Below are 21,855 nucleotides of genomic sequence, written 5' to 3'. Positions count from 1 at the left end.
TCATCTGTAGGAGTGGTCATAAATTGTTCATTATAAGTTCATCGATTTTAACTGAATTTTGTGACTTGTGATATGATTATTTAACAATTGCTAACGATGGTTGATGGATATCACGATACAAAGAAGGTATTCGTCGTTTTAATTGATTCGTAGGTTGATAAAATTAAAAATATTATTGTAATATAAATTCAAAATTAGTCAGCAATTGCACAAAAGAATACACAGCTCTCAATGTACAACAGTCGGTCCAGTACACAACAACAGCTACAAAACCCACAAGGCACAACACAACGGACGAGTCCAAATCAATCAACGTACGGTACACAGTCCAAATCCTGCGCCTTCACGCATCCCAAACATTCCCTTATTAAAGATGAAAACGAGAGCCGTTGATTATAAAACAGGCCACTCGAAACCCCGACAACAAAGACGAAACCCCGATAAACAAAAACCCGGCGAATCCCAACGCCACTGATATATCGGACTGTAGGCAAAACGCATTTGCGGCCGTACACGTGTCCGTTCCCTTCAGTGTCCTCGCCAGCTCTGTCCCCGCCGAGTCCGCCGACAGCAACAGGTATGCGAAAACCTGCAATTAACCCCAACCAAACAAACCCACTTTGGTTCAAAATTTTACGCTAAAACATTCCAAAATTTAAAAATTTAAATTAAAAAGGTTTAATTTCCGTCAAATTTTGGACCTGATCGTGGCCAAAATCGAACCAAACTTGCAAAACTTCGGGGAAAAACGTGGCTCCTCTGGAGATTTCCCAAACGGAGACGCCCATTTCGAAAAGAGAGTAAATGGCCACTATTGCATTTGCAGCGAAAACAAATCTGCAGCGACGTTAAACAAATGGGCATCGCTTAGGTTGCGAGAAAAGCATAGAAAACATAGTAAAAATTTGAACTTATTCTTTTTTAATTTTCTTCTCGTTCCAGTTTCTGGCGAATCAAACAGAGCTAGACCCAGAAAAAAAAGAAAAGAGACTTGGCGTTACCTGAAAGCATCATAATCGTACCAACGAGGGGAGTTGGAGCCACGGGAGTTAGTTAGCATGAAAATGGAAGAAGCAAGAGAGAAGCAAAAGGCGGCGAGACGGAAGACTAGAATCAGTGAGTTGAATCGTCTGAGTTTCTGTACGGACAGAGTGGACTGAAAGTGAGGGATTCGTGGGAGCGGGGACGGGGTGTCGCCGTTGTGAAGGGACTGTGGCGAGCGCATGATGAGTGTTGATGATTGGTGATGGCGATGGTGGACGGTGGTGATTTAGAGATGAGTGTGAAGAGGAAGTTGCTGGGCTGGTGAGGGGGAGTCATGAGATGTGTCTGAAAGAGAGGGAGGCGAGAGAGTCATGTGAAACATGGGATGGGATAAGACTTGAGAGAGGAAATGAGAGGGAAAGTGTGAAGCGAAGAGCCAAAAAAATGGGGGAAAAAAAAAAAGAAAGTGAAAAGAGAAAGAGAAGAAAAGTGCGAAAAGGAAGAAGGGAAAGGAAAAAGAAGGTAAAAGAAAAATTTTTAGGGATTTGTTATTATTAATTATCAGAAAGGAGTTGGTTTATTGTTGGGAGCTTGTTTAAAGAAAAAATGAAAATTTTAATAGTTTTTTTATAATATTTAAAGAGAGATTAGAGGGTGTGTTCTAGTCTACTCTAAAAGAGGAGGATGTGAGGGGAAAAGTGTGAAAAGAAATAAGATGATGTACCGGCCGTTATTGATTCAAATTTATGATTTTAGTTGGAATGACTCATTAGTCGACGGATTATGATTCTCTTCTAATATAAATTTCTCTTTACTAAAAATTTATTTATTGATTGATGGTTAATAAATTTAAAATACAAAGAAATTAAATTCTATTTATATATTATTATTATGTGATATATGGTATAAAATTATTAAAAGCTCGTATCATGAGAGAATTATATTTATTAATTATCAAATAAGAGTTTTAGATACGATAAATTCCGATTCTAGATATTCATGTTGCAGCTATAATAAAATTGTCTGTCTAAGTCGGATTTTGAAGTTTTTTTTTTTACTTTAAATATCAATTTAAAACTCATAAATGAATGCATCATTTTTTCTCTCTCATTTTTTATTTTTAAATAATCACACGAAGAGATTTTAACCTTTTTGGTGGGAGGAAAAATAATTTGCAACCTTATTAATAGATTGATCGGGATTTTAAGAATTTCTATTATCTTATTGTAACCTTATAAATATGTACAATGGCCTCCTCTTTCTTCAATAAGTTTCTCGGAAAACAATATCATTCTTAAACATTATTCAACAAAAAATGGTTTCTGTCCATTTGTAATTTGTTAATTTAACATTGAATGTTATTCATATAACATTAAACACTACAAAGCATATAACATTGAATGAATTACTAAATAAATATGCTCTGCTGATATAAATGACTAACTGAGGAGAGTGTCAGATTACCATCATGGTACAAAGATGAGAACTTAATATATATATATGATATCAATAACTTTTGCATTTGGACAATATTAGAAAAAAATAAAGGAAAATTATCATTTGTATACCCTGTATTTACTCTGTTATCAAAAATACTACAACACTTTGAGAGTGTATCAATCGTCCACCCTTAGTTGACAAAATATATCAGTTGACCACCAAACCGTTAGTTGCCGTTTGAAAGTTAACGGAATTACAGTGAATTGACGATTATGCCCTTAAAAATTATCACTTGTATACTCTTAAATTCTCTTTTTATCACTTGTATACCCTTAAATTATCACTTGTATCATATGAAAAGACCAAATTACCATTCTGACGTCATCATACTTAAACGGCAACAAACGGTTTTGTGGTCAGCTGATACATTTTGTCAATTTAGGGTGGACGATTGATACACCCTTAAAATGTTGTAGTATTTTTAATAATTTAGTAAACTAAAGGTATACAAATGATAATTTTCCAAAAATAAATAAATGTTTTTAGATCTCGAAGCCATACAATTTTGCATTTCTTATGGGGAGTGAATTAATTATCACAAAAAGGTGAAAAGTAGTGAGGCTTCGGCTTTTGTTCAATTCATAGTCTCTTTTTCCTTCTTTCCGTAAACCATCTTTTCATTTCAAAGCTCCTCACTTTTCCTGGGTTCCCTTTACTTTCAAGCCTTCAATAATACCAATTTGCTGCTACTCACCTTTTTCACTTTCGTTTTGTTGTGAATTCTCAGTTGTATCTTCAAGTCATAGCTCCCTTTTTTTTTTTTTCTCTCCATAGGAGAACTTCTCGTCAACTGGAGAAATAAACCAATTTATGTGCCCTAATTCTTGACTTTTGGTAGCACACAAATGATCGTTCTGCTTAGATATCTTTGTCGTTGAATGTATTAATGGGTGTGTCCCTTTCGCTGGTCCTCTAACAAAAAGTTTATATTTTCGGCACACCAATTATTGATTTTGAATTTTTTGGCGCAAAATGTCAAATGATTCAATAATGGAGGCTTTTCTTCTTACAAATTTGTAAAATGATATGTAAGCATTTAACCAATAAGATATAAAACAATTCACTACTATTTACAAAGTCTCAACTTTTTTTTTTTTTTTGAAAAGACAAAGTCTCAACTTTAGTGTCGAATCGAAGGTTCCAAATCGTAAACATAACCTATATTCTCGATACCATGAAATAGCAAATATAACAAAATTAGAGATTTAGAGCTATCCAATCAATCTTGAAAGAGGAGATTAGACAGCTCCATGCTTGAATCAGCAGGCTAAGGTTGGGGCAAGACAGAAGAAAGAATTGCAAAGAAATCATCAACAATCAAACTAGCACAAGTTTTAAGAATTGCAAAAAGAAAAGTCGAGGTTATAAAGGATTGAGAAACAAGAAAAAAAAAAAAAAACTTAATTTTAGTTCTACAAGCTGCAATTTATTGTCCGATGACCACCAATCCCTTTTTCCAATGAAGAAAGGCGTGATGCTCCTAGACAGAGATGCATTGCAGCACGCAATTGGAAAATCAACTCAACATTTCTAGTGATTTTCTAACACAGCGACTAACTTTCTTCTTAAATTCATCCTTTCTTTCTCTCCATTCTTTCTGCAGTTACAGAATTCACATAATGCAACAGGAACCATCAATGGGGTCAGACTGAATAAAGAAAAATCAATATTAAACTAAAAAAAGGATATTGGTGACCTACCGCAGCATCAATGTTTGCAGGAGATTCGTCATTTGGGCTGGAAAGCATTGAGATAATACTTAAAACTATGCTCTCAACCTGCAAGTAAGATTCATCAGTATGCAGCATAGATCCAAATCTAATCACAAAGGTAGATGATCAACAGCAAGTGAAGGGCAAAAATTATAAAGCAGAAAGAATTATAAGGCTTGTAATAATCAAGGCGCGAAGTTCTTGTGCATCTCTAACGGAGAGGGAAGAAACCACAGGCCATATATTCATTATAATAAACAGTAAACAAAATCAGGCAGAACGGTATTGAACCTGGAGGTGGTTCTATTCTTAGAAGTCCCAATCTATAGTTGCTAACAAACATGGCAAATTAGCTGAAATAGCCTTAAAATTCTATAAATGTATATCCATGGCAGCTCTCTTTCTTTCTCAGAATCCTTCTTGCAGCAACAACAAGAATGAAACAGGTGCATTTCTTCAGCCACTTTTTCCTCAGATCAATGGTTTTTAGTAGTTCCTCAATAAGTCAAATTTTCTGCCAGGATTCCTTCTCATCCTTTCTCTTTGTGTTTTTAATGTCTCAATGTTTAACCAAAATCTTTAGTAAATGAGGGTGATTGACTCCCATGGTGTTGGGTTACTTTCATTACAGAGGTGCTAAAAGCCACCGCTGGCATACAAAGGATTTTAAGCTAAACATAATTAATATAGTGGCCTGGTCATAGCGTTCTTACATACTTAATTGACTGCTTTTGTTTCCCCAGCATTAAAGGAACCATCTAATTTGTACTATACAAAGTTATAGTCAAACCCAACCAACTCAAATCTCTTCTAAACTAGAGTTGTCATTGGGTTTAGGAACAACACCTCAATCTGGGCCAGAGTTGTGCCCGTCAGATCTGCAGTGATCTCAAGTTTCTGTTACAGTTGGTCACCACCAAGATTCACTGCCAATCACAACTGCCATCAGATGGCAAGCCACAGAGTGGACTGATAAAAAGCATGAATGCAAGGTGTTACCATATTCATATCCAGCATTCATCAAGAACCATGCGTAATTCAGAACTCCAGGAGACAAACTCCTCCACACACTTGCAGCCTTCAAATGGTTAGATATCATATATATCAAACAGCAAAGAAAATAATAATAGTTCATACAAGTCAAGAGAGACAATTTCATGCCCTGATCAAACAGTACTTGAAAATCACCTGGATAGTTACAGGGATAATTTAATGTTCACATGAACTCAAACTAAGAATAAAGACAATCACAAACCATTTGAATGTCTACAAATAGATTCAAGCAAACATCAATATACGCTACATATCTGCAATGACAAGCATAAGAAATAAATGACGAACAAAGCAAAGGGGTCAAAAAGCTTGCTATTCAATAACTATACCGTATGTACGGGAGTCCACCGTTCGGTTGCAAGCTCATAGCCATTTGGATCATCACCCGGGGGATGAAGAATTGAAATGCAAACCTTTCCGTCAGGGTAAACTGTAATTTGGATGGCAGCCAATCAGGAGTTTGCACAACTTAAAACAAAATCAAACATAATTCAAACTTTTGATTGTAGAAGATAGATACTCACCATTAGGATGCCACATCTCTGATGTAAACCTCACAGTTGGAGGACTCACAGGGTAATTATCAGGAAAAGTCATTATGGCATTGAAGAATCCCCCCTCACTGCAACAAAATAATAGTCAATTAACATTAGAGGCTCACATTTCAGTGCCTATAAAAGATTCAGATTTAAATCCATTAGCGTGTGATGAAAAAGATGGCATCCAATATCATGTCCTTAACAAAAGAGAAAACAATAACACATCACTTAATGAATAATGGTACTTCCTATGCTATGTGCTAGGTAATATTTTTCTCATCTAGAAGTCCAATATATACAGAAACTGGGGCCTTGATAATAGTGTCCCTTGTGGAATTTCCTAGTTCTTTAATCATTTTAAGGGAACCAGAAGATCCAGTTGCTCCTGGTTAAAATTTAACAAGCAAGCTGGATTAAAAACAAGGACCAGCCTGGACCCCTAACTGTGCAAAAATATCTTCCTCCAGAAAAGAGTAAGATCAAAACCATGATTCAGAAAAGACAGCACCGATGTACGTTTCAGGCCAAAGAAAATGCAGCCATGAATCACAAAATAATTGGGAACGATTGCCTATCAAAACCTATACCCTGGAATATCAAGCTACCAAGCAAAATTTACGAGTATATTGATATCAATAGCATTCAATAAATCAAAACAAAAAGCACTACACCAAGAAGGAAAGAACATGATAAATTTATCAAAAAAATAAATCAAAACCGCATCATCAAACTCGGAAATCATGTCATCTCCTTCACATAGACACACGCCTTAACCAAATGATGAAGACAATGGTTAAATAATCAAGATTAAATTGTTCCACAAATTACATCAGTCTTTGTTTCTTTAAAAACAAAACAAAACCTAGCAAAACTCCGAAAATCCAAAACATAACATCATCAAAAACCAAAAACCAAACATAAAATCCAATTTTAACAACAAAACAAATCAATAATAAGAAATTCACTCACTATAAAGTATCAGGGGGTCCAATAATGGACACACTCCATTCAAAGACATTGCTCTCATCCACCAACCCAGCAGAGAATCCATCAACTGGGTTCTTACAAAGATCTGCGCAAAACCAAAAAAAAAAAAAAAAACACCAAATTCAATAACCTAATCATCGATTTTTTGCATAAAAATCAACACTTTATAATTTCTACCAACAAAAGATTTAATTTTATCATATGGGTTATAAACCTTTGAGCTGCTTCTGAAGGAGGAGACTAGCCTGAGACTTCGCCATAGAAAAATATTAGAGAGAACAGAGAAGTCTAGAAGCCGCGAGGGAATTTATAAAAGAAGAGACGAGCTGAGGCTGAGCAATTTTGGTTTTTGGTTCATTATATAGATGACGGTTAATTTAGAATTTAAAGAGGAAATTGATTTTCGAGTTTTATTAATTGCCAACTTATAATTAGTATTTTTTTTAAAAAAATAACTTAATGAAAAAAATAGTTTTGTGTTTGACACGTCGGATCGTTTTATAAAAGATTGTTTTTCATTTTTTAAAGGTTTGTAAAAGATTGTTTGATATGTAGATTCTACTCTCTTTTTTTTTTTTTTTTAATTCAATACAATTTTACTAATATTATAATTTAAAACTACGCTTTAAACTTTAATAAATTTATAAGAGATTCTACAGTATATGCATTTGTACAAATACGAACGATTCTAACCTAAAATATGAAAATTCTGCCTTCATCTGTGCACTAAATATTTTCTTTGCTAACAATATAAAAATAATCAACATTTACATACTAATAATAAAATAAAAAATTAAAGATAATTGAATATTTTTAAGATAAAAAAACCTTTATTATTGTTGTTGTTGTTGTTATTATTATTTAGTCCAAGGGCATACTAATCCTATTTCTATTTAGTGTATTTATATCTTCTTCTGTAAATAGTTAAAAAGACTTTTTTCCATATTTTCTTGAAGGCCATTTGTTGTGTTCCTCCATTGGTGAAGATGAGTCATAAAGACTCAAAATTCTAACCTTGTAAAGTCATAATAATTCACTACTAAGTCTTGGCCTAATTGTGGAGTTGTTCCTCAACAAAAGTTGAGGACCAAGTTATAGTCCTACCAAACTTAAACATTTTTCTTTTTATGAAATAGATATCTTGTAAAATATTAGCGTAAGTATATTTTCGAATTAGTCTTGGTGGACTTTAGGTGTACTGCATTAGATTCTCAATAGATTTTAAATTATAATATTTGTGGATTGTAACAAAAATCAAACCTTGAGAATATTAACAAGCTTTAGATAGATGTTATCTTTATTTAATGTAAAATTTTAGCTGTTATTCTAAGTAGACCAAGAGATCTTTTGATAGACTCTCGGTTGTAATATCAACATATATGCTTCTAGAGATATGGAAATATTTTATAATGTTTTATTGAAGAAAATATATATATTTTTTAAAGATTCAATAAATATTAGGAAAATTTTAATGTTCCTCGGACATTTATTATTTGAAGGCAATGGCATAACTTATATTTTTTGTTAAATTGAGATACTTATTTACCTTTTTATTTGATTCTTTAGTTATGTACCACACAATGAGCAAAGCAATGTGCCCATGCCTAAGCATGATGAGCTTTGAAATAGTTTTTTTATTATTTGCCTTTGAATAGTTTTTTTTTTTAAAATTAAAAAAAAAATTGATAGGAAGTTTTAATTCTCAACGGAGATTTTGGCATGGAATGTGATAACTTTCTTTCGATAGAGTGAGTCTATAACGAAGGCCAAAGGCTACGAAATCATCAACTTTTATTTATTCCTTTCAATCTTTTATGATATAAAGTCATGCTTGGTTTTGCTCATTTTCACATGGGAGCCAACAAGATCATTGCAATTACTTCCCATAGTAGACTGGCATTTCCTTTTATGCCCTCTTTTTTTTATTTTATTTTTTTGAAAACATAACTGAGAATCAGACATAAAGTAACCAACTATCTTTTCTCCCTCATTTCTTGCAAAATCAACGACGACTCAGCATTCTAATTCTGTAAATATTTATACATACGAGATAGATTTTGCAATTATTTGGTGCTTATTTCTAAATTATGATAAGTAAACTTTCAAATTGTACCATAATTATAATATTTTAGACTCCTGATGGACCCCTAATTTTAGTAATAGCATATTCTCATCATAATATTTCAGAAAAAAAAAAAGTACTAGTGGTAATGTATATAGAAATGAAGTTGAATAACGCCCAATTAATTATTTGCTTGTTTTAAGCTACTAAATTTGCTTCTGTAGAGACCATTTAAGATGTCATTTTCTTTTATTTCCAATGGTTGAATTGACTTAGGTGTAAGTTGCCAACTTGCCGCCAACTACGTTGAGATTTAGGCAGGGGGGGGGTTAAATCAAGATGAAAATTTGGTTTGAAAGGCCAAAAAAAGAAAATGCTTCAAAGTGAGCAAATCCTTTATGTCATCATGTTTGACCAATGCGAGAAAAGTAGTCAGTCAACCAATTGAGTTGAGCCAATCCCACTTGAGTTGTTCGGCTAATATTCAACATCAAAAGCCCTCCAAGCAAAACTTGCCATCATGAAAGCCACATTCTGTGAACTGCAAAATGGTGGTCCAATGTCAATGGCCAAGAAGAGCAAAGCACTTACTTAGGCCAATGGTAGAAGCGTAATATATAAGCCAAGGGGGGGCATTCCGAGAATTGAACTCGGGACCTCTCGCACCCTAAGCGAGAATCATACCACTAGACCAAATGCCCTTTTTGATTTCAGGCACTCAAAACTACAATCCAAAACCAAATATTGGAAGAGTAGCCACCAGGCTAAATAAAGGCTGATGCAAGATGAAGTAGTGCTAATTGGGTAACTGCTCAACCACAAGCATAACAGGAATGCAAAGCAGAGAGGGTAACTTTTTAAAACCACGGCCTCAAATGGGAATGCAATCAATTTTGCTCGATAAAACAACCAACAACCAGCAGACACAAAATCTGCTGCTACAGTTGGAAAATATGTATATGATTCCAAACTGTCATGTTTGAAGGTCAAGGAGGCATGCACCATTATTGCTATACAGCAAGAGTCTTCTCCCTCAAAAGTGGTGTCCCTCTTTTAAGCACACCTTTTTTTTTTCCTCCTTTGACTAATTAGTGAATCAAAAAATACATCCAAAATCTTGCTATTATCCGTCGCTGCAAAGTAGTTACCAGTTACCACCAGAGTAAACCAGCAGTGCATATTGCCAATGGCAATAACGTGAACAAAAATTTACATAAGAACTACAATTTGTAGCATTTTTTTTTTTCGCCTTTTTGGTCAGCATTTTATCATTGATTGATTTTAGAAAATCCAAATGTCCAATGCATGGTTGACAAATGGCACGATCTCGATCTGACAGCGTTGTCCTTTAATTTGAGCAACTTTAGCTTAGGTTGGGAAGTGTGTATACATATAGGTGGACAATGTAATTGATGATGGCCATTTGGTCAAATGATATGATAGCCCCCCCCCCCACAAAAAAAAAAAAAAAAAAAAAAAAAAAGAGAAAGTCAAACATATCAAGACAATAACTCAAAGTTGCTAGTCGTTTTTAACTCCAATCTGTAAAGCATAGGATTCCCAGACAGCTTTAGCATGTAATTACAAACTCATCAGACTAGGCAATGATTAATTGAATAATTCTCACAACTATATTATAGGCTAATGTTTTTCCTGCTTAATCATGAATGCAAAAGGTTTATGTCACGATGAAGAATAAAGCATACGTTAGTCTCTTCTTGGCATTCCTTATGGTTTCTTATTGCAGTTTCGCCGCGGCCATCATAATTCAAGCTGCAGAATCAGGCGAGTACTTGTACTTCCAGCCTTTGCAACTGATGAGTTTGTTAAAAAATAATAATTATTATTAGCATTACTTCTAGTTGTGATCGTTGTTCATGCAGTTGATTTTAAGCTTGAAACTGGAAAATCAAGAATGAGCTCAGCCAGCCGGTACATATTAGCTACTTGGGTAAACAAGGTAATTTAATTTAATATGCTACCGCCTGATATCTTCTATGCGCGCGATTCTCTACTAACACAAATTTTAATTGTTGTTTATGCGAAAAGATTAAATCAAGGAGGTTGGCTAAAGTTACGGTTCATAAGGTGCCTTCCGGGCCAAACCCTATTGGAAATTGGCATCACTCACTGAAGCCTTGAGGAGGAGGATGAGAGGAACCTTCGCTCTGCATGTGATTATCAACTTTTTAGTTACTTATATATTTTGCTTTATGCAAATATTTGTCAAGAACTGGAATATCTTAACTAAAGCTGTTAGGTTATAAATCTGCGGGTTTATCTACATCTTGTACTTTCAGCGAGAAGGGCTAAGCTTAGCCTAGCTGCATGGAGTATGTAAGTAATGTCTTAATGACTTGTTTCCTTTTAAGAGATTGGAATTAGAGTGAAGCTATTGGCAACCCTCTAAAATTCTCACCAAGCATCACTTTTGCATTAATAAATCTATCTTTATTCATAAGTAGATAAATGGATAGATGGATAGAGCTACATTAAACTCAGCAATTATCTTTGTACACCCTACTTATCATAATATTTTCTAAAGTTTTCTTTTATTTGAAACGCTCAATATATAGATTACTAGGTAATATTAACAAATATATTATAGATTTGATGATTTTTTTTTTTTTGGTGGATTTATATCCTCAATTTTCTGATTCAGCCTCTTTCTTTATCACGTTTTTCTTCCACTCACTAACAGTCCAATTCGTTGGTTGAGTATTCAATAAAGTTTTTTTTTTTTTACAAAGATTTTCAAAATACTTGTGCAAAGCTGGTAAATCTTTATTCCTGTCTCCAACTTTGGGGAAATTAAATAACAATGACAAAAGAATTTTTAAGTTAAAATCTATAAAAACATGATACTAACAAAATAATAATAATTGTAAGCACACATGCTGCTATACTTTGTTGTTTTAAATTATTTAGAATTTACCAAAAGTTAAACTAATTAAAATTCAAATGAGAAATAGAGGTTTAAATGTTTGGTTGTACGATGTTTTAGTTTTTTAAAAGAATGTGATCGGATTTAATTAGACTTATATATGTCCTTAACTGTAATTTGATTTAGCCATTAACTTCAAAGTACAAAACATGAGGTTTTATAAGGACAATGACGGGGTGCGAATAGCTCTACTCTTAGAAATTATTTATTGAAGATCTAGTTGGCAAGAGAATAATCGGCGAAGTTTAATAAACGAAACACACAGGATAAATAATATTTATCTTTTTTATCTTTTTTTTTTTATCTAACCTTCTATTTGATGATCTATTTCTCAAATCTCAATTTCTATTACAAAGGGTAATTTTGTACACTGATTCAGTAACATGGAACTTAATGGTAAAGTCTCTTCTACAAAAGTACAATAGGTGATAATTAATTCAACAGATCAAAATGTCTAACGGTGTAACTTTGAGCTTCATCAAGCTTAATTTAATATATTATTTTAAAATATGAATTTTAACAAAAATCTTTCCTTATTATATGCGAGCGTAGATTTTTTAACTAATGTTCGATAAACACTTGACGTGTGAGCTAATTTATTTTTTTCAATCTAAAATCTTAGCAAATTTTAAATTAGATATGTAGAATTTTAAGGTAGAAGAACTGTAATTTAATATAAAGAAATTAGCTTTAATTTTCAAAAAATGTGAAGGACACGTGCGTTCTATAATATTTTAGTGCGAAAATAATTAATTTTTAATATTATTCCCTAACGCGACGCATGTCAAACTAACAAACCCAAATAAGAAATGACAGACGTGTGGGCATCACGACCTAACTAATTCCGAGAAACTGGGAGTCGTCTTGCATCCGAAGACTGATCACACGATCCGATCCAACGGCGGAGATTTAACTCATAGAAGTTTCTGGAAACCAGAACCAAACAGTATATAAAACCCTGCTATTTCCCCATAACTCATTCACTCAATACGCGGAATACCGTAACCAGCTCTCAACGAAAACTCACAAACCGAGGAGCCTCTCTTTGATCGAATCCCAGCCGTTTGTTTTTTTCACTTTCACAAGAAGCAAGAGCTAAATACAATGGCCGGAAAAGGAGAGGGACCGGCGATAGGCATTGATCTTGGGACCACGTACTCGTGCGTTGGCGTGTGGCAACACGATCGCGTTGAGATCATTGCCAACGACCAAGGCAACCGCACGACGCCGTCTTATGTCGCGTTCACTGATACGGAGCGTTTGATTGGCGACGCTGCCAAAAATCAGGTCGCCATGAACCCTCTCAACACCGTCTTCGGTAATGCTCTTCTCTTTCTCTGTGTGTGTGTGTGTGTGTGTCAATTAGTTTATACTAATTTTCATTGAGGTTTATATAAAAACTTGTTTTTCATCGTGTTAGATATCGTAAGAAACAACAAACTTAAAAAAGTAAATAATAATGAAAAACCTACAAATGTCAGGGGCCAGAAATTAATTTACCTAGATTCAGGATAAATATCACTCAATACCCTTATCTTTTCTGAAATTATTTACGCGCGTCATGGTTACTGAATTATTTATGTGGGTTTATAGATGCTAAGCGTTTGATTGGGAGAAGATTCAGTGATTCGTCAGTTCAAGGCGACATCAAGCACTGGCCATTTAAGGTGATTCCCGGTGCTGGCGACAAGCCCACCATTGTTGTCGTCTACAAGGGAGAGGAGAAGCAGTTTTCTGCGGAGGAGATTTCTTCGATGGTGCTGACCAAGATGCGTGAGATTGCTGAGGCGTACCTTGGTTCAAATGTGAAGAATGCAGTGGTCACGGTTCCAGCTTACTTCAATGACTCTCAGCGTCAGGCCACCAAGGATGCCGGTGTCATTGCTGGGCTTAATGTGATGCGTATCATCAACGAGCCCACTGCTGCTGCCATTGCTTATGGCCTTGACAAGAAGGCTACTAGTGTGGGTGAGAAGAATGTGTTGATCTTTGATCTGGGTGGCGGGACTTTTGATGTGTCGTTGCTCACTATTGAGGAGGGAATCTTTGAAGTGAAGGCTACTGCTGGAGACACTCATCTTGGTGGTGAGGATTTTGATAACAGAATGGTGAATCATTTTGTTCAGGAGTTTAAGAGGAAGAACAAGAAGGATATTAGCGGCAACCCTAGAGCTCTTAGGAGATTGAGGACTGCTTGTGAGCGAGCGAAGAGGACTCTCTCCTCTACTGCCCAGACTACAATTGAGATTGATTCTTTGTATGAGGGTATTGACTTCTACTCAACCATAACTCGTGCCAGATTTGAGGAATTGAACATGGATCTCTTCAGGAAGTGTATGGAGCCCGTTGAGAAATGTTTGAGGGATGCTAAGATGGACAAGAGCACTGTCCACGATGTTGTGCTTGTTGGTGGTTCCACTAGGATTCCCAAGGTGCAACAGCTTTTGCAAGACTTCTTCAATGGCAAGGAGCTCTGCAAGAACATTAATCCAGATGAGGCTGTTGCTTATGGTGCCGCTGTTCAGGCTGCCATCCTGAGCGGTGAGGGTAACGAGAAGGTGCAGGATCTTTTGCTGTTGGATGTTACCCCTCTGTCTCTTGGATTGGAAACAGCTGGTGGCGTCATGACTGTTTTGATCCCAAGAAACACAACCATACCCACCAAGAAGGAACAAGTTTTCTCCACATACTCAGATAACCAACCCGGGGTCTTGATCCAGGTTTATGAGGGTGAGAGAGCAAGAACAAGGGACAATAACTTGCTGGGAAAATTCGAGCTTTCAGGCATTCCTCCAGCACCAAGGGGCGTTCCTCAAATTACTGTCTGCTTTGACATTGATGCCAATGGAATTTTGAATGTCTCGGCCGAAGACAAAACAACTGGCCAGAAGAATAAGATTACAATCACCAATGACAAAGGAAGGCTGTCCAAGGAAGAGATTGAGAAGATGGTTCAGGAGGCAGAGAAGTACAAGTCTGAAGATGAGGAACACAAGAAGAAGGTTGAGGCGAAGAACGCTTTGGAGAACTACGCCTACAACATGAGGAACACCATCAAGGATGATCAAATTGGTTCTAAACTTTCAGCGGCTGACAAGAAGAGAATTGAGGATACTATTGAGGAGGCTATGCAGTGGTTGGACAGCAACCAGCTTGCCGAAGCAGATGAGTTCGAGGATAAGATGAAGGAGCTTGAGAGCATTTGCAATCCTATCATAGCTAAGATGTATCAAGGCGGTGTCGCTCCTGGTGCAGGTCCTGCTCCCGGTCCCGGCATGGACGAAAGTGCTCCTCCATCTGGTGGCAGCAGTGCTGGCCCTAAAATTGAAGAAGTTGATTAAGTTGTTTTTTTTTAATAATTTTTTTCAAGCTTAAATTTACTGGTAGGGCTATAACTTTCAGAGTTTTTTATCAGTTTTAATGAATTTGTTTCATCAGAATAGTAGAGTTCTTTCGAGACTCCCAAAGGCCAAATTAGTTTCTATTAAGTGATGCTGCCCGTCATTTATGTCATCTTAATATTTTCAATGTCAATGTCACAACTCTTTAGAATATTTTAGTTTTATTTGCAGTAACATAGTGTAAGTGTTCACAAAAAAGTTGCTTCTTTGATTAAGATTATGTCACACGACAAGAGGTGTGTGTGAGGATTATAATCGATTTCTGGAATGATTTCCGAGATATTGATGTTGGTAGAATTATTGCACTTCCTGAACTAATCATATGAATTTATTCTTTTAGTCTTTTTGCTCATCCTGAATGAACTTTGTTATATTTTTAGTCATGCTAGTATTTTTACTTTTTTTTTTTTTTAATGAAAACCATGTGAGTTACTTAAACAAGAGTATTGTTTCGACTTTTGATTACGGAAACTTTTTGGAGGTGTTAAAAGCAAATTTTTCTTGCAGAACTGGCCTGAATATTTCAAATTTCAGCCATCTTAGAGAGGCACCACTTTCGGAGCTCAGGTTGATTTTAGTAGGAATTTATAAATACTGTTTTGTTTCTGTTTCCACTACATATATGATATACTCGTAGAAGTTTGTTGAGTTTAAATAATAGATCAACGAACGGCAATTCCAACCCATGCAAGTTGAATGAACAAGGTTCTTAGGCCGTGACTGAAAAAGTTTGCAGGATCCATCAGTTGAGCCCATCAAGGATTGTTTTGACAATTAGCAGTTGTTGTAAATTTTTACAGAGTTCAAAACAAATTTAGATAATCCAACGGTGATGAATTGGAAGCTAGATCCCACAACTCAACGATTATGATAAATGCAAGATGAAGTCTATGAAGAAATATGGCCATTAAAACCGACAATAACTAGTATAACACACAACCGGAATTAAGAAAATCCAATTTTTATGGACCCAAAAAGAAAAAAAATTCAATTTCATTTCACAGATTTCCTTGATGGAACAATAAGGTTAGTAAACAATGAAGCAACAACCATCCTTACATCTAACACACAATTGCCTCTTCCAAGTCAACAAATGGCCGCTCACTCCAAGGAGAGGGGCGCAGACATACACGGACCTCATGTTCTTCTGGTCCTACACGATGTTTGGGAACAATAATTTCAAGCATAGCTCCTGTTTCATCGCGGTATGCCTCTAATTTAGCATCTTCTGGAATGCGGTTTGGAAGGGGAATCTCCCTTATAAATTCCCCTGGAGGGCAGTGCTCTGGTGTTGGATCAGTTAGCTTAAATGTCCTATCTTGTCTCTTAATCAATGGCATGCGGGCTGTGCTCACACAAGATACCTTCACAATCCCATGTGTAGGAGTATTCCTCCAAGTAACTTTCACCCTTTGAAGATCAGCAAAAGGCAAACTGATGATGATCAAGAACCCTTCATCGTCTTCATAAATTGTTTTTGCTGCCGTGACAGGCCCAAAGACGTTCTTCATTACTCCGCTAAACTCATAAATCCATGGTGGCTCAACTATCTGGAGTTTCATGTCCAATACCCTTTCAGAATGTGAATTATGAGGCAAACAAGAATCACCATCAATCGCCCGTAGGAAATTATCCTTCTTCCGTTTGTGACACACAGGTGAAATGTCCATTTTGTTCCCATTGCTATGTTCTAATGGTTGTGTAGACAGATTCAAGCTGGTGCCATTAAGCAATCTTTTCGGGTGGGGATTTACGCCATTCTTCAGTAGAGGATGAGGGCGTTCAAGCTCGAATTCCGTGTTTGGACTATTCCTCCATGAACAAAACTCACTAGCTTCAGTAGGGATGGAGAAGTTTAAATCCCTGCCCGTAAGCTCCACCCACCTCTTCCTCTCTTCCTCATCAAGATTCATGAGGTTGGGTGACGGAACAACTTCAATCCCATGAACACACTGGGGGTTAGACAGACCCCTGTAATGTTTTCTTTGCATCCTGTGAGATCGGACAAAACCCTTATCCACGCTGAATGGAAAAGGGCGCTCCCCTTGCCTAGAGTGGCCATTCATGAAGCTCCTCAGCTGCATCTTGCCCAGTGCATTTTCAGGCTTTTCCTTGAAAACCCACATATACATGTTCTCCATATCATGCTGGACCAAGAAAGAATCTAGCTGCAAGTCTGATTTCTCATATCCAGACACACCTTCAGCATCCCAAACAATCTTACTCTTCGATTTCTCATTCAAAACAGGTTTGAAGTAGAAACTGAAGAAGAACCAAGCACCCCATACACTATCAAGACGCTTAGCAAATTTTTTTGCAACTTTTGGAATATTAACAACTGTCTCAGCCTCATGAACCTGAGGCCCAAGACCAACATCTAAGATGTCACAAGGATCATTCCATGCTAGAAGAGGTAGGCTGGACTCAGATGACAAAGGTAGATTGATGTCTGGTGGCCGAGAAAGCATGGCTGACCGATTCATCTCTTTCTCCAATTCATCATGTGACAGAAAACCCGAATCCATTGACAAAAGAGTGGACGGGTGATAATTATCGATTGACAAGGCTGTTAGTAAAGCTTCCCCCATTATATTTTTCTTATTTTTCTCTTCTCTTGCTTCTGGGGTGTAAGTAATTTCGTCAGACAACAGTCAACAAAAGCAAATCACACACTTCTTCATCTGCCATATTGCCATATATCATATAAACTTATCTATCAATCCACAAAACCACAAAGAGAGCTCATATTTATCTCCATGATCAGAACACTCACAAATCCCCACCACAAAAACTCAGAAAGATTCATCAAGCAATTCAGAGAACACCAAACAATTAGGATTTAACATTGTAAGGTCAACACCAACCTGAAACAAAAACGAAAATCAAATCCATCAAAATCAAAGAACCCAACCTACTGCTTTGTTGCAGAGAAAACGCAAAAGTAATGAAATTTAAATAACCCAAATAATTTGGATTAAACTCAATTTACAAAAAGTATCGATCTTTTTTAGGGTTACAACATCTACTAATTAAAGATTAAAGATTTATTATTTCTTATCTTTTCTCTACGCTTTCTCATCAACCAAACATACCATAGACAAGATGGGGAAAAAAAAAACCAATATTCTATGATCCATAGAATCTCATAAGACTGATAGAATATAGCAAATAAAGTACAGATTCCAGGCAATCTAGTTCTAATGAAAACACAAAAGGGCCAATGAATGATAACGCAAAAAATAAAGAGAGATTGAAAAAATTCACCTAAAAAGAGAGGCTTTAGAATTGAGAAGAAATCAGAGAGCCGACAATGGATCCCCAATTTGAGAGAGAGAGAGAGATAGGGAGACTAACGGAGCCTGTTTAAGTTTTAAAGAGACGGGGCTGTGTGGGAATCACCTGCACCAGTAAACGATGCCGTGGGTGGGGTGTGTGATGAAACGGACGCCGTTACTTAACGGTGACAGCAACAGAGATAAAAGACAACAACAGTCAAAAGTGGCGTCTGGTGTAAATGTGTTTGTTGTAGACTCGTGTAGTTGTGCTAGTGGCAATGTAACAGTAACGGTACATGATGTACCGTCAAAAGCCTCTATGTTTTTTTAACTGTATAAACTACCAAGCCACCCTTTCACTTCCATCTTCTCAATGATGCCAAGTCATTTACGGCTCTTATTTTTTATGGTCAAATCGTTATGAATAACTTGAAATAAACTTAATAATCTTGATATGATTTATCTTATTAGTAATAAGTTTCTATTTAATTTTATAATTTTTTATTAAAATATTTATTTATTTTTTAATAGAACCCTAAACCCTATTAGAAAAAACTCAAATTTTGAGTTTTTAGAAGTGGAGCTTGAAAATTTTTTTTTTTCACAACGTTAAAATATTTATAATATCTTTTACTTATTTGATAATATTATTTTATTTTTTCATAATATAACTTTAAAAACCTTACCTACTAAACTAATTTTGTAATTTTCAATTAAAGTTCTTATTCACAATCAAATAAATATTTCTTTTTTTTTTTGGGTACAAATTCTACTTGTAAAAGTTTTACTAACATAAGCTCGACTTAAATAAGTTCAACTTGAAAAACTATACTAAACAAAGCCTTAATAACTTTAGTTTGGAAAAAATAATTTTTTTATAATTAACCTTAATTTAAATAGATTTCCCAATCTATATTACATCATGGGTGATTGGGCAGAGGTGGAATTTTTATGGCAATTTTTAGTTATTATATTTTGTTCAAAGTAGTTAATTTATGCATGTATAATAGAGGATCTATTGGATAAAATAACAAAATTAAAGATCATAAAATTTTATATTTATATTAGTAATATATTTTGTTAATATTAAAATTACTGTACGGACCCTTTTTTTATATACAAAACACATGCAATACGAAGTTGATGAGCTTATGCGTACTTGAATCGATATAATATATCTCTTACCAATTTCCCTTCTCACAACTCCTAAGTGATTGCATCATAACTTGAATCATATTATACACAAATTTAATATCCACTTAGTGGTTAAGAAGAGAACAAACATTGAAGTTATGCAATCTTAGAAAGAACACACAACAAATTAATCAAACTGTGTTCTTCTTTTTTTAAAAATAAAACTGTGTTCTTCTTTTTTTTTTTTATCTAACACTTACTTTCCCTCGTTTTCTTCCCAACCACACACACAGAGACTGATATGGTGGAAAATATTTGCAATTAATCACGTGTAAAAAAAAAAAAAAAACCAGAACGTATGATTCAATAATGCCCTGGCCGGATAGAGCCTGCTCTGCACGTTCAGGTCTTTTTGTTTGTTTCTTTGTATATGAGCTTTTTCAGTCCATGAAAGTCATAAGCGATTGGCAATTGGTGAATAATTGAACAATAATGCAAGGAGACATTATCAAAGTTCCCACTTTTCTACTTATAATTGGTGAAGCCAAAGTTGAGAAGTGATGATTTTTTTTTAATTTTTAAATTGATTGAAAAGTGATCATTAACAGGGGGACTTAGCCCCCCCCGCCACCCCCCCCCCAAAAAAAAGAAAAAAAATTGAGATTGTAGTACAGTTACCACTTATCACAAAAATGTTATTTTATCAAATACTATAGCGATCGTGCTTTTGAAGGTACAGTTTTTCTTTTTATTATAAATGCTTCGTTGAAATCGATTCAGTGCAATATTTTTGTTCGTCGCATTGATGCTACAGCTGTATTACTCAGTCCATTATATAAGAAGCATAGCCTGCTTTCATCATTTGTTTAAAGAGTTAATTAATAATTACCAATTAATTATGATAGTAGACTTCGAGTATTGGTTATATATATTAGAATTGTTCTAATATGTAATTATAAAGTACGAGAACATCCGGGAAAAAAATACATAAATTATGCGACTTAAGTGTTTTAAATTTTAAGTCTTTAAAACTCCACAGTTTTGAAGATTTTTCGAACATTTCTCATATTTTAAGATTCCGAGTTAGAAAACTATATATTGGGCCCCAGATACCATCTTAATGCATCCATGTTGACCAAATTTCACAAAATTCTCCATGATAGATCTAACCATACATAAGTAATAGTGAGTACAACTTATCACTTTGACCTAAATTAAATTTTTTTCAATTTTTATTATTTCCTACATTGTTAATATTGTATAACACCCTATATTAACAAGACAAAACACTTCTTAACAGTCTCAAAAGGAGGAGAATAGAAAATAATAAAATTCATGGTATGCAGTTAATAGTTTTCTCCCCCCAAAAAAAAAGAAAACTATTTCAATCAATAACAACGTCACAAATTCAGTTTAATATTCTTAAAAAATACCTCTTTTAGATGTTTTTTAAGTGCTTTTTTTTTCCTTTTTGTTTATTCTCAATTATATATTTTGATTTATCTCAATCAAATACTAAAAAAAATTAAAAAATATATATTTTTATAAATTTTTTGTTAGTTCGTGTTTTTGAAAAAATTAACTCCCAAACGTAACCATCATATAGCTAAGCTTTCAAAATAATATATTATAAGATAAAAATTACACAATGCTCATCTTGCAATCCCCGTCACAGCCATATAATTTTCACCAGCCTTTCCGATGTGACTTAACAAATAACAATTGCTGCTGATTAAATCTCTACAATGGGAGACAACAGCAATAATAGCTACATTGATGACAACAAAATTGCAGTACTTCTTATAGGGGTCGGATCAGCAGCATTTGTGATCGCAATCTACCATTGCACCTCCGTCGGTTGGTGCAGCCGCGGCCTCCGGTCAGGCCCAAGGCGGCGGCCGGCCGGGCCTCTCGTGCACGAGATTGATGCGACGCCGAGCAGCATCGAGAACTCGATGGCCCAGCTCATCCCGGCCCATAAATACCACAAGGGTACGGGCCCGGTGGGCGATGAGGATGGCATGTGTGCGGTTTGCTTGAGTGAATTCGAGGAAGGTGAGGAGCTACGCACATTGCCCGAGTGCTTGCATTCTTATCATGCACCTTGCATTGATATGTGGCTTTACTCTCATTCTAATTGCCCCATGTGTCGCTCCGATGCCACGCCGTCGCTGCAGATTCTTCGACCAAGGGACTCCGCCGGTCCCGAGGCCATGGCGGCCGGTATGGTACAAAATGTTGATGTGCAATCCAGGACGATGTGA

At 35.5% G+C, this 21,855-nt stretch overlaps 5 protein-coding genes and 1 non-coding gene across 8 annotated transcripts; 2 read left to right on the top strand and 4 right to left on the bottom strand.

Moving 5' to 3' along the window:
* Positions 1-154: 154 nt before the first annotated feature.
* LOC102614753 (CASP-like protein 4C1) lies at positions 155-1,663 on the bottom strand. Its single transcript, XM_006486022.4, has 3 exons — positions 1,002-1,663; positions 702-837; positions 155-589 (listed from the first exon to the last, which is right to left on the bottom strand). The coding sequence occupies exons 1-3, from the start codon at positions 1,223-1,225 to the stop codon at positions 368-370; spliced, it is 582 nt and encodes a 193-aa protein (XP_006486085.1). The 5' UTR covers positions 1,226-1,663; the 3' UTR covers positions 155-367.
* Positions 1,664-3,794: 2,131 nt separating this feature from the next.
* On the bottom strand, positions 3,795-7,155 carry LOC102615059 (ubiquitin-conjugating enzyme E2 7). 3 transcript variants are annotated; one of them, XR_371463.4, is made up of 7 exons: positions 6,990-7,155; positions 6,758-6,860; positions 5,774-5,871; positions 5,579-5,679; positions 5,196-5,274; positions 5,043-5,122; positions 4,185-4,262 (listed from the first exon to the last, which is right to left on the bottom strand). XR_371463.4 is itself a non-coding variant. In XM_006486023.4 (6 exons), exons 1-6 carry the CDS (start codon positions 7,033-7,035, stop codon positions 4,001-4,003), a joined length of 507 nt encoding a protein of 168 aa, XP_006486086.1. In that variant the 5' UTR covers positions 7,036-7,154; the 3' UTR covers positions 3,795-4,000. The 3 variants fall into 3 exon arrangements, 1 of the variants encoding a protein (XP_006486086.1); XM_006486023.4 differs by lacking the exons at positions 5,043-5,122; positions 5,196-5,274 and adding an exon at positions 3,795-4,081 and having other exon boundaries at positions 6,990-7,154; XR_008054272.1 differs by having other exon boundaries at positions 5,043-5,274.
* Positions 7,156-9,466: 2,311 nt separating this feature from the next.
* TRNAP-AGG (transfer RNA proline (anticodon AGG)) lies at positions 9,467-9,538 on the bottom strand. The gene has a single exon. It is a non-coding gene; the product is annotated as a tRNA-Pro (tRNA).
* Positions 9,539-12,771: 3,233 nt separating this feature from the next.
* LOC102615530 (heat shock cognate 70 kDa protein) lies at positions 12,772-15,335 on the top strand. The gene is made up of 2 exons (XM_006486024.4): positions 12,772-13,099; positions 13,375-15,335. Exons 1-2 carry the CDS (start codon positions 12,886-12,888, stop codon positions 15,120-15,122), a joined length of 1,962 nt encoding a protein of 653 aa, XP_006486087.1. The 5' UTR covers positions 12,772-12,885; the 3' UTR covers positions 15,123-15,335.
* An 824-nt stretch (positions 15,336-16,159) lies between these two features.
* LOC102615832 (hypothetical protein) lies at positions 16,160-18,614 on the bottom strand. The gene is made up of 2 exons (XM_006486025.4): positions 18,447-18,614; positions 16,160-18,046 (listed from the first exon to the last, which is right to left on the bottom strand). The coding sequence occupies exon 2, from the start codon at positions 17,768-17,770 to the stop codon at positions 16,244-16,246; it is 1,527 nt and encodes a 508-aa protein (XP_006486088.1). The 5' UTR covers positions 17,771-18,046; positions 18,447-18,614; the 3' UTR covers positions 16,160-16,243.
* A 2,722-nt stretch (positions 18,615-21,336) lies between these two features.
* On the top strand, positions 21,337-21,855 carry LOC112498926 (RING-H2 finger protein ATL52-like). Its single transcript, XM_025100801.1, has one exon. The coding sequence runs from the start codon at positions 21,337-21,339 to the stop codon at positions 21,853-21,855; it is 519 nt and encodes a 172-aa protein (XP_024956569.1).

Source organism: Citrus sinensis, chromosome 4 (assembly GCF_022201045.2).
Source record: "Citrus sinensis cultivar Valencia sweet orange chromosome 4, DVS_A1.0, whole genome shotgun sequence".
Taxonomy (NCBI): Eukaryota; Viridiplantae; Streptophyta; class Magnoliopsida; order Sapindales; family Rutaceae; genus Citrus; species Citrus sinensis.
The sequence above is the reverse complement of the archived record's forward strand: the minus strand, read 5'-3'. Positions and strand labels throughout refer to the sequence as shown.

Coding starts and splice junctions, on each gene's coding strand:
- LOC102614753 (XM_006486022.4), bottom strand. CDS start 1,225: ATGCGCTCGCCACAGTCCCTTCACAACGGCGACACCCCGTCCCCGCTC. Junction 838..1,001: donor TACGATTATGATGCTTTCAG/GTAACGCCAAGT, acceptor ACGTCGCTGCAG/ATTTGTTTTCGCTGCAAATG. Junction 590..701: donor TCGATTTTGGCCACGATCAG/GTCCAAAATTTG, acceptor GGTTAATTGCAG/GTTTTCGCATACCTGTTGCT.
- LOC102615059 (XM_006486023.4), bottom strand. CDS start 7,035: ATGGCGAAGTCTCAGGCTAGTCTCCTCCTTCAGAAGCAGCTCAAAG. Junction 6,861..6,989: donor CCTTCAGAAGCAGCTCAAAG/GTTTATAACCCA, acceptor GGTTTTGCGCAG/ATCTTTGTAAGAACCCAGTT. Junction 4,263..5,578: donor GGTGGACTCCCGTACATACG/GTATAGTTATTG, acceptor TCTTACTTGCAG/GTTGAGAGCATAGTTTTAAG.
- LOC102615530 (XM_006486024.4), top strand. CDS start 12,886: ATGGCCGGAAAAGGAGAGGGACCGGCGATAGGCATTGATCTTGGGACC. Junction 13,100..13,374: donor CCCTCTCAACACCGTCTTCG/GTAATGCTCTTC, acceptor GTGGGTTTATAG/ATGCTAAGCGTTTGATTGGG.
- LOC102615832 (XM_006486025.4), bottom strand. CDS start 17,770: ATGGGGGAAGCTTTACTAACAGCCTTGTCAATCGATAATTATCACCCG.
- LOC112498926 (XM_025100801.1), top strand. CDS start 21,337: ATGGGAGACAACAGCAATAATAGCTACATTGATGACAACAAAATTGCA.